Source organism: Oreochromis niloticus, linkage group LG8 (genome assembly GCF_001858045.2).
Source record: "Oreochromis niloticus isolate F11D_XX linkage group LG8, O_niloticus_UMD_NMBU, whole genome shotgun sequence".
Classification (NCBI taxonomy): Eukaryota; Metazoa; Chordata; class Actinopteri; order Cichliformes; family Cichlidae; genus Oreochromis; species Oreochromis niloticus.
In genome coordinates this window covers 10,063,900-10,080,413 of record NC_031973.2, presented here as the reverse complement: position 1 = coordinate 10,080,413, position 16,514 = coordinate 10,063,900, and the positions used below count along the sequence as shown (strand labels likewise).

Genomic DNA, 16,514 nt, shown 5'->3' with positions numbered 1-16,514 from the left:
AGAGGCAAGAAATATCCAGCTAGCTCACATAGTGGTGAAAATAATGTTAATTAAGTGTCATCATAATTGATTACCTGTAGACTATATTCAGACATTCAGACATTCCCTGCTAATCCTACAAAAGCTGCCTTTGTAAGTTAAAAGCATCAGTATCACTACTTGCTATCAGAAACACTGGCCATGTATTTACTTGGGATTGGATCCAAATTTTGCAACATCACATATCACACATACCACTGTTTCAAACCTTAGAGTGAAATGTTTTCTTTGTAAAATTTCCTGTTGAAGTTGTCATTGTCACAGTCTATTCCAATGAACCGATCATGCCAGTTACTATATAAAGCACAAACTTACATGTCTATTCGGTTGAAATGGGATATTTTCTGGGTATATGTTGCCGACTAAAAACGACCGTTTATTGACCTGAACTTCATACTGACAGTTTTTATATTAATCCAGTAACTAATAATAATCCACAACTGCCTATCTTCAGCAAAGTGCACATCATGGCACACAATAAGCTGAACACATTTAATGATGAGCACACGGGGAACATTTTCTTTATGTTTGCCAAACACTGAAGTCTCCTCAGTCAGATCTTCAGACAGTGGAAGCTCTGGAGATGAAGGAGTCGACAACTTCAGGGGCTGCAGATTAAAAGAGCAGAACAGAAAGACACTGATGGTGAGTAAGAAACAGGAAATCTTCTCTGGATTAAAGTTATTGTGTTTTATGTTGCTAATCATCTTCTCTAATCTTGAACTGGAGGTGTTACACATTTATCCTTGTGTTCTGGGGTTCTCAGTTTTTATTCTTAACACAGTTACTGTGTGGAAAAAGTTCGTGGTTACTATAATCATCCATCATGTCCCTAATGGATAACTTCAAAGAAAGCAAACACTCAGAAGCACAAGGAAAGTCAGTGAATGATAAAAAAGCTTTTCTCTGGAATCCCAGAGTAAAACTTTAGAGCTGAAAAGTTTTGGAAAGCTGGGTTATTTCCTGTAATCAAACCTGCTGGGCTGTTTTTCCTTCATCTCCTCTCTTTGGACTGATGTGTCCTGATCATTCAGGCACTTAAATGTGCTGTGCTAACTTAAGACTAACTGCTAATTTTCTAAACACTTTGTGTGGTCGTATAAGTAGCTGAATAAAGACATTGACTAGTTATCACAGATCATCCATGATTGAGTCAAAGTGTCTAATAACCCTATTAAGATGAAGCTATATGGTTTTATATGGGTAGTGTATTATATGTAACAAAGGCAACCCCAATACGTTTCTTATGATTCAACTTTAGGATTTAACTTAATTCTTTAGAAGGACATGCTAAATTACTTTATTTTTAACTATAAAGTCAACCTAGACTTTAACCATTTAACAGACCACTAATCTGGTTTATGGCTTTAGACTTTCATAAAAAAAAACTTCTGTCTAAACACATTTTTTTAACAGAAGACTATCATTATTACTATTATTATTACTATTATTATTACTGTTATTTAAAATGTAATTAAACAGAAATGTTCATTAAATATAAAAACAGTTTGCGTATGTTGTTACAGAAAGCCTAGATTTGACATTAATAGATTTCACAGATGTTCAAAAGCTGCCACAAACCATTAAAATAAATACAGGGACTAAGAATATACAGTTCCTATGTTATAAAAGATCACCTTCTGAAAAATTTTAACTTGGGCTCTTATGTAGTAGCTGCTCACTTTTCTAATTCAAACAATCAACAGAATATTTCATTGAGAGACTTTTAATATAAGGTTTTTAAAGCTGTGGAGTTAATTTTTAAGTAACATGAGCCGAGAGGCAGCAGCAACGCTAGGCTAACACCAGCTAGCTAGCAAGTTCATAAACCTAGTGCCAAACTGAGAGTTTGAATGAGAGTAAAGATTTACTCACCAAATCAGTGTATCATGTAAAGAATCACAGCAATGAGAATAATAATCTTTTTCAGCTTACTTAGTTTTTCTAATTTACAACTCAAATAAACTTATAACTTACTTAAACTGAGTTCTAATAACGAATTGATAAAAACTGAGTTCACACACAATATTAGATTTTACAGTGTAAAAGAGACCGACAAGCCACTATCACCTTTTAAAGAAAGAAAACAGCAAAACTCAGGTGTTGGTCAAAAAACTGAAAAGTAAGTCAAAAAGGGTTAACACCAAAACACACTCCTCTCCACAGAGCAGGAGCAATCAACCACCCTACACACAACTCACTAGCTGCAACCCAACAAGGCTCTCTGGCAGTAGAGCTCACCTTCCTGGCCTTAAGTATTTTTAATTGCTGATGGGAGTCAGATGTACAAAAAGGTGGCACCTAAGGCAGGAAAGATGGCAGAACACACCCACACAAGGGCAATTTCAGGCAGAGACCCTGCTAGGGCTGTAACAATATGTTACTCATTCAACTTCTTTACTCAAGTAAAAGTGAAAAAGTACACACTTTGAAATGTAGTCTGTTAAAATTTGGTTAATCTTTAATACATACATACTTCAAAAACTACCTCACATGTTTGAGCACATATTCATGTTCATTTTGTGCTATACACATATGTATCGTAGAATAGAATGTTGAAAGAGAATACCACACATTCCACACTTGGAAAGTATCACTGTGGTGCTAAGCGTAGACTGACACACTAACTCCACTAGACCCACCCCCACCACCACACTCCCTCCCAATGGCTGGGACCCTTGCCCGTCGGTGCAATGGTGGTTCTCAGTATCCGGGGCTTGGTGCTCACGTGTGTGCTGCTGTTAGAGAAAATTTAACAATAACCTGCAACACACCCAGTGAGCTTGATTTGAAGTGGGTTTAATAAACAATGTGGAGAGAGCATCCCAGTGAAACACTAGGATCATCTCTGAATTGTGGCCACCGCCTTTACATCTTATATACAGAGACACAGACAAAGAACATTCCACAAACTCTTACATGTTGGCCCCTCTCACGGGGGGGCTATACCTCCTCCCTCACAGAGAGAATTATAACCTTGTTTTCTGCTTGGCCATCACCTAAGGATTTACATCCCTGATAAGGAGAAGGAGTCCCACTATCTGTTTAACATCTGCCATTACAATGGCCTCACTGTGTTAACATTCCACATACATGCAAACTGGTGACAGGAGTGCTCTTACTATTGTAGAAGTGAGAAAGAGATATTACTGTAACTAATGTGATATGATTAAATATGTGATTAATACATGAGAAAAGAAATCTGCTTCCACAATTCCACCCTTTTGATTCATCAATTAAGAATAAAAAATAATTAATTAAGTATCACATAAGAACACATGGAGATTTCTTTTCTAACTGCTGAACATAACATCAACAACATTGTGGACTCAAAAAAATTCCACAATGTGCATCCTCCCTATAGTCAGAAGGAAAAAACAAATTCACATTTTATGGTCATCTTCGCTCCATCTGAGTGTCCACCCTTTCTTCAAAAGAGTTATATCATAAAAGAAAACACAATATGAGATCATATACAGAAATGAAACAGCATTCGTTGTTCATCTGCAAAAGAAAACTTCAACCTTAGTTACATCAAGCTGCTCTTTCATAAGAACCCTCTTCCCAGTGTTATTAGGGATTGAGGCACACATGCCTCACCAAACATCACACACACTCCTTTGCACCACTTTATTTTACTTGTCCAGATGTTTGCCATCAAGGACAGTGAACATGCCTGAACCTGTATGTAAATTAATACCAAAAACATATACTAACACTGATGTTAGTGCTTCTCAAGTTCTAGAGTAAAACCCAAAAGTAGCCATGTATTTCCACACAGCCAACATATATCAAACACTTCTGAGCTAAATTTTACAACAGAGTGATAGATCTTGCCTCTCTATCTATGCAGTGTACTGTACTCTTTACTATTGTAGGGCAATCGACCCATTTAAACAGTGTAAACCCTCTCAAAGGCATTTACAATTATCTTTACTCTGCCCATATCAGTGATTGGGGAACCATGGAGCTCAGTCTGGGGGAAGTTATTTTTTCTCCTTATCTTTCCTCATGTGGTGCATTTTCCATGTTATACCTCTCTGACCTGTCTTCCCCATGTGATGTTTTTGTGTAATGTATGTATGGTCGGAGGGTAAGATGGCGCCGCCATTGCGTGCAATAGGTCAGCAGCCTTAACATGAAATTTCCCCTTGTGGGACTAATAAAGGTATATCAAATATCAAATCAAAACAACCACATTTAACTCTGGAAGAACAACCTCATTCTTTAGGTGCTTCCAGCATGTTTGAGGCCTATCAAAACCCCTCAATGAAATCTGATAAACCCAAAATCCTATCTTTACAGTGTCAAAGTTTCATACACGTCAAAAGAAACCACAACTGCTGTTATTGTTATGTTTCCTCAGACAATGAGGACCTAATGCACTTACGCATCAGGAACTTACATGCTAGGAAAACAATCTCGCTACCATGCAAAATGTACACAAGTAATTATTAGTCAAGTAACTGTGAAATGTGGTATAATCACTCCAGTTACTTTTACTCATGCTCAGGACTCTAAAAGAGTTTGTGGTGTTTGGCGATTCATGTAAATGCATGTCATTTGTAAAATGATTAGAAACGTCACACTAACGACCTCCTTAACTTAAAAACATACTAAGCTTTCCAGGGAAACTGATTGGCTGTTTAAGCAGGTGTTATCTGCATTCATTCGCTGATCCCTCTTAGGTGACACAGAGTCTGCTCTGCACGTCGCTGTTGAAGCATGGCATGTTCTTGTTGGAGGAGGGCACTCTTTTCACCCCTCACTCTCTCGTTCCAGCGCAGCTTTATGGTTATTGCTGTAGTTCTGGAATCTTCTCATGACTAGTAGGGCCCCAAACCGAACGACCTTTGACCTCAACCACTGCCTGGGCCATCAGCTATGCCAGGAATGGTCCCTATTCTCACTGGGTCTCTGAAGACTTTTGATCAGCATCCAGTCTCAATCTCAGTCTGGAGATTCCACCCTTAGGATGATTTCTTCCAGCAATACTCTGGCTACTGCACCTGTATCTCCCTACTAGAAAGAAAAACTTTCTAGCAAACTCACCATTTGGAAAACATGCCAACCATCATCAAACCACATTTTCCCTTCAGTTCAGTGAAGTTTACTTATAGGTCATCAAAACCTTATCTGCACATGGATTTACCCCCTGTAGAGGTTTAATACCTGAACTGTTAATCCCACAAATCACAGTAAAGAAGCCATGGAAAAAATCATCATGAAAAAAACTCATGGAAAACATAGAAAGCATTGTTTCATGTTAAACCTGGAATCCCTCCTTTTGACACATGGTCTCTCACATGAGTCAACTCATCGGAACATTTGCGCAACATCTCTAAAATGAGAAATATCCTATCTCAGAGTGACGCTAAAAAACTAGTTCATGCATTTATTACTTCTAGGCTGGACTACTGTAATTCATTATTATCAGGATTTCCTCTATACTCCTTGAAAAGCCTTCAGTTCATCCAAAATGCTACAGCAAGAGTACAGACAGGGACTAGAAAGAGAGAGCATATTTCTCCTATGTTGGCTATCCTTCACTGGCTCACTGTTAAATCCAGAATTGAATTCAAAATCCTGCTCCTCACATACAAGGTCTTGAATAACTAATCTTAATGACCTTATAGTACAACATCACCCCATTAGAGCACTTCACTGTTAGGCTTTGGCCTTACTTGTGGTTCCTAGAGAACTAAAAAGTAGAATGGGATACAGAATCAATATAAACTGCCTTGAGGCAACTGTTGTTGTGATTTGGCGCTGTATAAATACAATTGAATTGAATTGACAGGCACCAAACACCATCTAGCTACAGCTAGGGCAGTAGGTTCAACAATGGAGGTGCTGAATGTGGTCCATTCATACTCAATGTCCCCAGTCTACCTTGGAATGATGTTGTAGTTCTGCCAAAGGGGAGAGTTGAAGATTTCAGGGAAGGGGGCCTGTGTTATGTGTTCCCAACACACCCTCTCTATACGTTTGGGTGCAGCACCAGGCCTGTCAAGTGTCCTGCCCCCAACACCTGATCCAGCTCACCATTATTAGTTGACAGCTCAGCCTCTCTCTTCACCCAAGTGACCAGAACATACATTGTACCTGATAATGCGATTACAGAATCTATCATCTATCATCTAGAATCTAGGGTGTCATGGTGCTGCCTGCGCTTATGGACACCCTTATGTTCGAGCATGGAGTTCGTTATGGACAAACTGTGCACAGAAGTCCAGTAACAGAACACCATTCAGGTTCAGGTCACGCCCCTCCAGTTCTCCTTCTCATTGCCCACATGAGTAGGGATGGGTACCGGTGTCCGGTGCCATGATGGCACCGGTTCTGACATAAACGGTAGTAACCAGACCGAAAAGCAGCGCACATTTCGGTGCTTTATTTCGGTGCTTTATTTTTTTTTCCTGAGCCAATTCTAGCCAATCATTTTACGTTTCCGAGGATAGTAGGCGGGCCCAGGTACGTACGTTCTTTTAGAGCAGAGCTACACATTAAAAACTGCCCAAGGCCGAGCGTTCAAAAGTCTGGCTGCACTTAGCAGCAAAAGATGCAAACTCAGCAGCCTGCAACAAGTGCTTTAAGGTGATACTGTGATACTGTCAAAGGAGGTAACACCTCGAATCCGATGAAACACCTGGCCACGCGTAGCGGTTTTTTTAAAAGCCAAGAAATGCGCCATATTTCATAGCTTGCTGCGAGACCTCACACCGTGCACATCTACTGCGGGTGTGGTGCCTGTTATCGGACCCGGAGTTAGCAACATCCCCCAAAAACCCAAAGAGGAGAGTCCTGGCCCCTAGCCCTGCCAGTGTAGCAGAAATGATGATGATGATGGCAGCAGTAGCTGTTCTTCTCTGGGTGAGTAACTTAATGTTGTTCGTGTGTAATTTACGTTGAGTAGGCTAACCACGTTATTACATTAATGCATGTAAGGTGAACTAGCAAACACCGTCGTAGTTACATGCGGCTGTCTTCTTGTTTGATGGCAGATACTCCCTTCACCCTGGCCAAAAAGGCTAAAATGACCAAAGAAAAAGTGGAAAACAGTTAAACATGAGAGGTTTTTGGATCAATTTTGTGTTTTTTTCCATTGTTTAAGCACTGCTTTCAGCCAAGAGTGATACCATATATGCCCTATAGCTGCAGAAAAGGCTTACATTGTTATCTTTTTACAAAAAAACAGCTGAACATGAGAGGTTTTTGGACCAATTTTGTGTTCTCCATTCTTTAAGCACCGGTTTGAGCACCGTTTAAGCACCGGCACCGTTTCAAAAGTACCGGTTTGGCACCGGTATCGGATAAAACCTAAACGATACCCATCCCTACACATGAGCACCAAAGTCTCCCAGTACAATGATATATTCCCCAGGTGGAGCCAGTGTTGCCAACTTAGCGACTTTGTCGCTATATTTAGCGAGTTTTCAGACCCCCTTAGCGACTTTTTTTCTAAAAAGCGACTAGCGACAAATCTGGCGACTTTTTCTGGTGTTATTGGAGATTTATTTATGACGACTTTTTGACGTGAAAGTGGGTATCGCGTTTACTCTCAACAAGCAGCGGGTGCTGCCGTGGGCACCTCGCCCGTACCAAAGCGCTCACAGGCGGAGGATAGTCCTCCCCCAGCTGCTATCAGGGCAGACGATGTTCACACCTATGCGTCCGAACTGCAAATGAATCGCGCATGAGCGAAGCCGCTGCTCCCGCACTGACTGTAACGCAGTCAGTTCTTCTTTTACTGTTATGCTGTTTTGTGGATCACGAGGTTTAAAACTACTTATAAACACACACACACACACACACACAGTAACTCCGCCAGAGTGCCTATTTCGGGTCTTTTTTGCCGGTCCAAGCCCGGATAAAGGAGCAGGGTTGGAATTCTGACTTTAAAAAAAACAATAATTGCTAAAATAAATTTAATTTGTAGTTCTAAATAAATTCTAAATGCATTTAGGACGTTTTTTACTCACTTTATGTCTCTTCCACAATGTTATTTCTCTCTCCAACAACGTAGGTTACAATTATATTAGCATGACCAATTATGCAAATTAGGCGATGATGTCATTTAGCGACTTCTGGTGACTTTTAGGACAGCCAATAGCGATTTTCCTTACTGAGGAGTTGGCAACACTGGGTGGAGCACCCTCAAGCACCACACCGAGGGACTGCTAGAAGTCGGAGTACTCAGAAACGTCATTGATGTATAACCAAAGGCAACGGATGCAGGAAACAAACCCTCGTCCACTGGAAAAAGCCTCAATTTGCAGGCACCAAGTCAGTGGAACAGTCCAGCCCCTCTCCAGGAGACTGGTTCCAGAGTCCAAGCCGTGCATTGAAATGAGCCCAACTATATCAATATGGTACCTCTCAACTTCACTCTCTAGCTCTGGGTCCTTCCCCACCAGAGAGGTGATAACCCATGTCCCTATTGCCAGCCCCGGTAGCAGGGGATCGATCCGCCCGGTCATTCGCTGACACCCAGCAAACACTGACCCCTACAGAACCTCCGGGATGTGGTGCGTCTACAGTACAGTGGTCCTTTGTCCCTTCTTAAGGCTAATCCTGGCTGGGCCCCAGTAACCCTATTCTGGGCAGGGTGACCCATTCCTTTGATGTTGTACTCATAGGGGTCTGCTCAATCACTCTTTGTCTGGTCCCTTACCGAGGACCAGTTTGCCATGGGAGACCCTAAGAACTTATAAACATTCTAGGGAGTTTTTGTTTACACAAGCGAACAATGAATTGCAATAATCCAAACATGATGAAATAAAAGCTTGAAGAATGATTTCCATTTCACAGCATGACACAACGATACTTAACAATATTTCTTATGTGATGAAAACAAGAGCGAACCAGAGATTTGACCTGAGAATCCCAAGTGAATATAGAGACGGGAGTTACCCTAAGATTCCTGACGATTCAACAAACGATGCAAAAAGGGGCAAGAGTTTTATTACACTGGGCACAAATCTGTATGGGCCAAAGACAAGGAATCCAGTTCAAATCAAAATGAGCAGCAACAGCACATTTCAGCTGATAATAGCCATTACACAAAGAAAATGTAATGCTTTTGCCCACACTACACTACTATACCTGTTTGGGAGGGGGGTCCCCACTTGCCAAATCCCACTTTACCTCTTGACAATATGTTTCTGCTAAGATATTGAGGCAAAACTCACTCATTTATTCCTTTTCCATACAATTTAGGCAACAGACTATATTGTTAATCTGGTTAGCTTGTCAAAAAATAACTGGTAAAAAAAATTCCAAAAAGTTTTTTTTATTATTTGAAAGTTAAAGTAGATGCTTCTTTATTGTATTTCTCTAATGCTTTCATTTTCTCTTCATCTTGACTAAGGCACATTTTATTTACTATTTTATAAGGGAAGGGAAAATATTTATTTTCTGTTGTATCATATGTTTCGGAACTTTACTTTTTAAAATTTAAAGTAAACAATTTTTGACTAAAAATGCTTTGTCTGCTATATTTATGAATATGAGGCCTCACTCTTTACCATTTATCATTTTTAAAATAATAATTATTATTAGTCGTAGTAGTAGTATTCATTTTCTATGGGTTTAATTTGCTTTTATCAACAAGATTATTAACTTGAATTTTAGATTGAATCTGACTGTAACAGACTCATCATCAGCATGGATCATCTTAAAGGGTTTGAGCTGTACCCCAAAAAGTTGATTCTGTTCATCTGGACGTAGCGTTTTCAGTGGGAGAAACATTTTGTCACTCAGCCAACTGACTTCAGTCTCACCTGAATGCAGGTTTCCCCAACCTTTTAAACAGTATATTGGCATAAAGACGGAAACTAGCACCACCAACGAACAATGGACTGTGAGGTCGCATTATGATCACTGATATGCAAATTGTCATGACCACTGATCAGCAACCATTGATCAAAAGCCATTGATCCACAATTTATCAATAACACACTGTCAGCAGCTGTACAAAAACAGACTGGTTATATATTGGGAGCTCCCTCCTGGGTGAAAATAGTTAAGTGGTTTTTTTTTATTCAAGTCTCTATAAATGAACGACAACATTTTATTTCATAATAAAAAACATAACTTCAGTTTAACCAAAGCAGCTATGTAGCAGATTTCAAATGGTTGACTCCGTTGTGACGACAGACACAGGCTGGCTGGAAACTTGATTTATTTCTAAAAGACAAAGTGCAGCAGCAAAATCAGTGTCACACAGCAACAGCAGGCCTCTCTTCATCCAAGTGTGGAGTCCATGCAGCTCTGGCTCACAATATATATAAAAGAAAATACAATCTATCAAAACAATGGTGTGGTTTCTCTCAACAGCCACTTTAAAATCAAATGTAATAGTGGAGTAAAACAGAGACAAATATGAAGCAAGGTGTAGTCAAAAATAAGCCACTAATAATAACTTGTAATATTTAAATCCCCACTAAGATGGATCAATTACACAATACATATTCAAACAACTAACTTTTCCCAACATGGCTGAAAATACTATTCAGTGTGCAGCCTCAGATCATGAACTCATTATACACATACCTAAAAGACAAAGTGCAGCACCAAAATCAGTGTCACACAGCAACAGCAGGCTTCTCCTCATCCCTGTTTAGCGCAAGTAAGGAACACATAAACGGATGGTGTAACAGATAAAAGGCAGTTCCAATTACTATTTTCCTCTTTCAAAGATATCAAAAACACTTTGGGAGCTTTTAGCCATAAGAACTAATACTTAGCAAAGAAAAATACACCAAATTTAAATGCATAATTTAGTACAGGGAGAGGAGCTACAGAAAGTGTACATCACCAGTGTGGAGTCCATGCAGCTCTGGCTGGGAACCCCCACACATGCAGCATGTTTACAAGTGGTGTCATACTGATTACTGCCCCACTTCAACAGTGACATATGGAACCTTAGTTTTACAAAAATTAAATTTACACAATTAAAAAATTTACTATATAGAATACAGTTTTGAGAATGTTCACACTTAGTTTATTATATCTCAGCTACAGCTGCAACATTTTTTTCTTTTTTTAACAAATTACACAATGACAAACTTATCTGGAATCAAACACTTTCAATCTTTTTGTCCTTAATTGAAAATTACAACAATATTGTGTACAATTAGTACAACATGACTTTTACCATTAGTAAAAGTATTGTTGGCTGTGTATGTTCAATAATGCTGACTGTTACAAACTTTACTGAGACTCTAGGATGGCACTGAACACTACATCAAAGGCCAGTCCACCAAACCATAAACCTCCAGTCTAACCTAAATTTACAAAGTAACATTTTATCAAATTAAACCAAGATAAAGGAAAAATGGTAGCAAATTGACTTCAAGTTCTTTCTAGAAAGACAATGAAAAGAAATGGTACATGCGAGGGGAAGAGTGTAAATAAAATGGCTGAAAATGACTATTAATCTTGCGCTTCCTTGCAGGGATATTTAAGCAAACACAACAGTACAGGAATTTTACTTTCTCAAGAATATATTTGATAATAATGATGTCTTGTGAATCAGATTTTCAACTTAGAAAGCAGAGCTTGTAGGCCAATTCCCAATGTTTTTCTTTCCCTTTCTTTCTCCCCTTTCTTTTCACCAGCAAAAAAACAACAACAAACAAAAACAAAAACAAAAAACCCCAAAACAAAACAAAAACAAAAACAACAAAAACAAACAAAAACAAAAAAAAGGAAAGTAGGACCTGTGGAACACAAAACAAATAAATAAATACAATTTTTAAAAAACACTCTGTTGTTCAGTCTCCTCACACATGCGAAATACATAATAGAAAGTCTTTGGATTTAAACTTACTGAATATTATGTCGATCATCATTTTTTCCAAGATTCTTCTCTAAAGGTTTTCCATGTGTTCTGAAACATTTATCTGTGCTTGTGGAAGTTGCTGGGGGTCTGGCAGTGCATTCTGAGCTCTAAAGCAAAGTCACAATTTTTACTCACAATATACTACTCTTGTGCAATTGGTGCACTGGAGATATTACTGTAACTATATTCGGCTCTCGTGTCCCTAATGACAGATGATGTATTTTTAAACAAATAGAAGCACAAGAAATTAAAATTACACATACTAACCTTACCAATGCAGTTCTAAAGTTCACAAATAAAAAAGAAAAGTATTAGACATTATTTTGTGTGCATTTAATCTTTGTTATACTTTGAATAATTACCTGCATGAATGAGCAATTAGGTTCTAAAAGCTTTTCTATGTCTTTCACACTGTCAGAGAGTGAAAGGATGTCTCTGTGGAGATCTGTCAACCTCTGCTTTGTATTAATCTTTTGAGTCTCCTCTTCTTTTAATGCTGCTATTCTGGCTTCTTCCTCTCTCCCCAGGAAGAGTCTAAGCTTCTGATAGTCCTCCCGAATCTTCTTCTCTGCGTCATTCCTCTGAGTCTGTTACAGAAAAAAAACAACCGGTCATTTTCTTCAGCTCTTAACGTGTTTAAGTTTTAACAAGCCAAAATTCAACAGGTACCTTAATATGTTCAGTTGATGAGTTGCACACTTGCTTGACTCTTTCAAAAGCTACCTGCTTTCCCATGACATTCTTGGAAAAAGTCTGAAATAAAAGTACTCCTTCAATCAAAAGAACAAGAAAGCACTGAAAAAAAAAAAGATCTGTGGGCGTGTCTCAATCAGAAATGCAAGTTTAAGTACAAATTACATACGCCCTTCTATCATAGTTTTAGGCACAGCAAAGAATTTCATGCAATTTAGCCAAGTCAATAGATAAAAGTGTCTTCACCTGGTGTGGCTCTGATGGGACATTTCTGTGTCCTTCTGATGAATCAGTGAGCCTTTTGTATCTTTCACTCAAACTCTTCAGAACAAAATTAGACGGAGGTTCAGGGTTGTAGATGACTTGACAACAGATTGCGCATTTTTTACCTTTTTTCAATCTCCAGTGGTCTTGCACACAGTCCTTACAGAAGCTGTGGCCACACTGCAGCGTCACAGGTTCAGTGAAAATACATAAGCAAATTGGACAAGACATATCCTCAGTGACAGATGATTCTTGTCCACTGTTTGTGATGATTTCCAATTCTTTATCACCTGACTTGTTTTCTTTCATTAGGATGGAGAGTGACTTTTCTTCTAACTCTTCAGGCATGACTGTTTCTGACTTATGGAATATAGGACCAGAATATGGCTGCACTTCCACAGTCTCACGTAATATTTCTGCAAATGCAAAACAAAACATTACAAATGGATTAAGATTTATATTTTTTGTATGATGTGGAAATATATATAGCAGTTAAACTGCAATATCATGGCATTTTACCTTTGGTTAACCTTATTGCGAGGTCATTTAAATTCATCCTAAATAAAATGTCGACTGTAACCTCTACAGCACCATCTTCGCTGTAAACTTGCACCAGCTTGTCAACAGTCTCCTCTCTGGTAGCTTTCTCCAGCTGGGACCTCGAGATAGGTCGGGATCCTTCTCTCTTATTCTGAGCCAAGTACCACTGAAATTCAGTTAGCTTAGACTCATGTAGTTCATCCAGGTATTCCTTTAGCAATTTTTGATTTTGCACCAGAGTACACATCTTTAGCTGTCAAAAAGTCAGGTTGAAGAGGCAAAGTCTGTTGTTGAATGTTGTCTTCAGATGTGTGGACTGATGGTCATAGACAAGAAACGAGATGTTAGGATTCATTTATGAAAGAACATAAAAAATATCCTCAAGAGCCTTATTTAATAGATGAAAGCTGAGCTGATGGCTGTGTTCAAAGGCAATTATTTGTGTGAAAAAGCACAAACACTAAATCCTCCTTCTCTTGTGCTGTTTTGTAGCATTGTATACACCTGAGACTGTCACCTGTCTGTCTGTCCTGCACTCTCTCTCTTTTTCTTTCTCTCTGATTGTGTAATAAAAGTATGAACATGTATTTATAAGTTACACTTGTGTTTGAATCCTGCAGCTTATCACACATTTGATTTCCATGTGTGGCAACTGCAAGTGTCCAGAGTGAGGACAGACTGAGGGACCCACTGCTGCACATCATCTGTGATTTGCACCCCTGATGATCCACCAGGACAAACTCAGCAGTGTGTGAGGAAGAGGAGGAGGAAGAGCCAGCAGCAGCTGACAGATGTTGAGAATAGACAGACTGTTCCCTGTTTGTGAAGGACTGCTAGAAAAGTTTAACATAACTAATTGTCTGTCCTGAATCAGTCTTATTAGGTAATGTTCAAATAATTATATCAGTGTTTTCAGTGTGGAAGAAAGTACTCAGGACCTCTGCTCACTCTTTTCATCTGTTGGATTCAGTCTATCATGGGGCACTGAGATTTTATACCTGGCTATAAACCTTTAACACACCACTGTACTTTATATTCTCTAGTTCACTGATCTTCATTGGCCTTATACTTGATGGTTCATTGGTATCACTTTATCTATAAATCTATTTCTGGTTTACTGACCTCTTATTTATCAGAGTACATGTTAGACAAACAGTTTAGTCATAGATTGTGGTCTCATGACATCATTATATTTACCGTCCCATCAGTTTGTATAGAGCTTGGAAAGAAGGCATTCTTCTTTTCTGGCCCGTCTTCATGGAATACATTATAGAAGGATTCGAAGCTCTCTCAGTTGATTTCAATTGCAGACTTGTATGACATACAAATGTTTTTGTGAAATCATAACTGGCAACTTGTTCTTGTCTTGACTGTGTGGATTAGACAAATGTATGTGTTTTATTGTTTCTTTTATTGTTCTAATTTTAACATATTTGTCTGGGACAGGTCTCTCTCATACTAGCTGTATAAATAAAGGTTAAATAAAAATGTTTTAAAAATAATAACTTAATGGTAATTCTAAAGGCTTACAGTAATGGCAACATCGGCTATATCTAACTGAGCTATAGTGGTCTTTAAGTGGACTTTTAGCATTTAATTAGCTCAAGACCTTGATCTAGAGAGCTTACATAAATCTATGTGTTCCACATGAACTCAACCGTTGATAAGAAGTAAATTCTATGACAATAATTTAATACTCAGCAGTGGACTTAGCGATCTGTTGTTGAAACTGAGCATGTTTTATCAAGCTTCGGCATAAAATAATAATAATAATAATAATAATAATAATAATAATAATAATAATAATAATAGACCAGTAATTAATTTTTTAGTAATCAAAGGCTGGCAATTTAGGGTCAGCTCACTCAAATAGGAACCTTCCTAAGAAAAATTCACAGTTTGACTGTACCTCTCGTTTTTAAAAGAAAACCAGCTTTATCTAATAGCAGATGTATGTTTAAGTCACAATTATTGGCTATTAATTAATTTAAAAATCTCTTGTCCAATTGTTTTGGCACAGCTGAACCAGTTTATGGTAGTAGTGAGAGAATTCATAGTTGTGTTACAGCTGTGATCTGGCTTTTTTAAACCCTATTACCACTATCTTTTCTTTTAAATAACCAAGTACTTTATAGTGACAAAACTTAACAATGGCAAAAACAGTAGTAAAGAGAGTGGAAAGAAGGCAGAAAAAAGAGCAAAATGCAAGCAATTTGTCACCAGAAGAACCCGATCTAATGGCTTCAGACTAATGACTTCTGCTAAAAATGTAAATAACCAGAATTTTAAACATGGGGAAAACAAAACATCTCAGAAGAAAGAGTTAGGCATAGATACTACTGTAGCTATACCCACTGTACGAGCTACACTGTTTCCACTATGGCATAAAGGATAAGGAAAGTAACCTACACTAGATTCTATCTAAAAATAAATTCAAATTAGTATAATTCTCTAATAACATTATTTTGCTGCTCACCTTGTGTCAGGATCTGCGTGCACAGATAATGTGAAGTGAGGATGACCCAAATGCCAGGGAACAGACGAGGGAACAAGACAGACTGAAGAGATTAAGGAATGAAACACGAAGAGAAAGTAACATGGGAACAGGGGAGGGAGTGGCACACTTCAGATAGACCCAGACCCCACAGAGTCCTTCCACAGAGGCAAGAAATATCCAGCTAGCTCACATAGCGGTGAAAATAATGTTAATTAAGTGTCATCATAATTGATTACCTGTAGACTGTATTCAGACATTCAGACATTCCCTGCTAATCCTACATCGCCCAGAGGGGCCGATGGCGCGATATGGCAGCCTCGCTTCTGTCAGTCTGTCCCAGGGCAGCTGTGGCTACAACTGTAGCTTGCCTCCACCATTGTGTGAATGTGAGAGTGAATGAATAGTGGAATTGTAAAGCGCTTTGAGGGTCTCGAAAAGTGCTATATAAATGCAATCCATTATTATCATTATTATTATTAGCTACTTTTAGTTAAAAGCATCAGTATCAATACTTGCTATCAGCAACACTGGCCGTGTACACGGCATATCACATATCACACATACCACTGTTTCAAACCTTGAAGGGAAATGTTTTCTTTGTAAAGTTGTACATTTGTCATTGTCACAGTCTATTCC

General features: G+C 38.6%; 1 protein-coding gene across 1 annotated transcript; it reads right to left on the bottom strand.

The window, feature by feature from the left end:
* Nucleotides 1-10,565: 10,565 nt before the first annotated feature.
* On the bottom strand, nt 10,566-16,038 carry LOC102076020 (zinc-binding protein A33). Its single transcript, XM_025909959.1, has 10 exons — nt 15,858-16,038; nt 14,579-14,751; nt 13,361-13,697; nt 12,824-13,257; nt 12,554-12,637; nt 12,247-12,471; nt 12,152-12,166; nt 11,873-11,991; nt 11,727-11,762; nt 10,566-10,593 (listed from the first exon to the last, which is right to left on the bottom strand). Exons 3-10 carry the CDS (start codon nt 13,626-13,628, stop codon nt 10,566-10,568), a joined length of 1,209 nt encoding a protein of 402 aa, XP_025765744.1. The 5' UTR covers nt 13,629-13,697; nt 14,579-14,751; nt 15,858-16,038.
* Between the last annotated feature and the right edge of the window lie 476 nt (nt 16,039-16,514).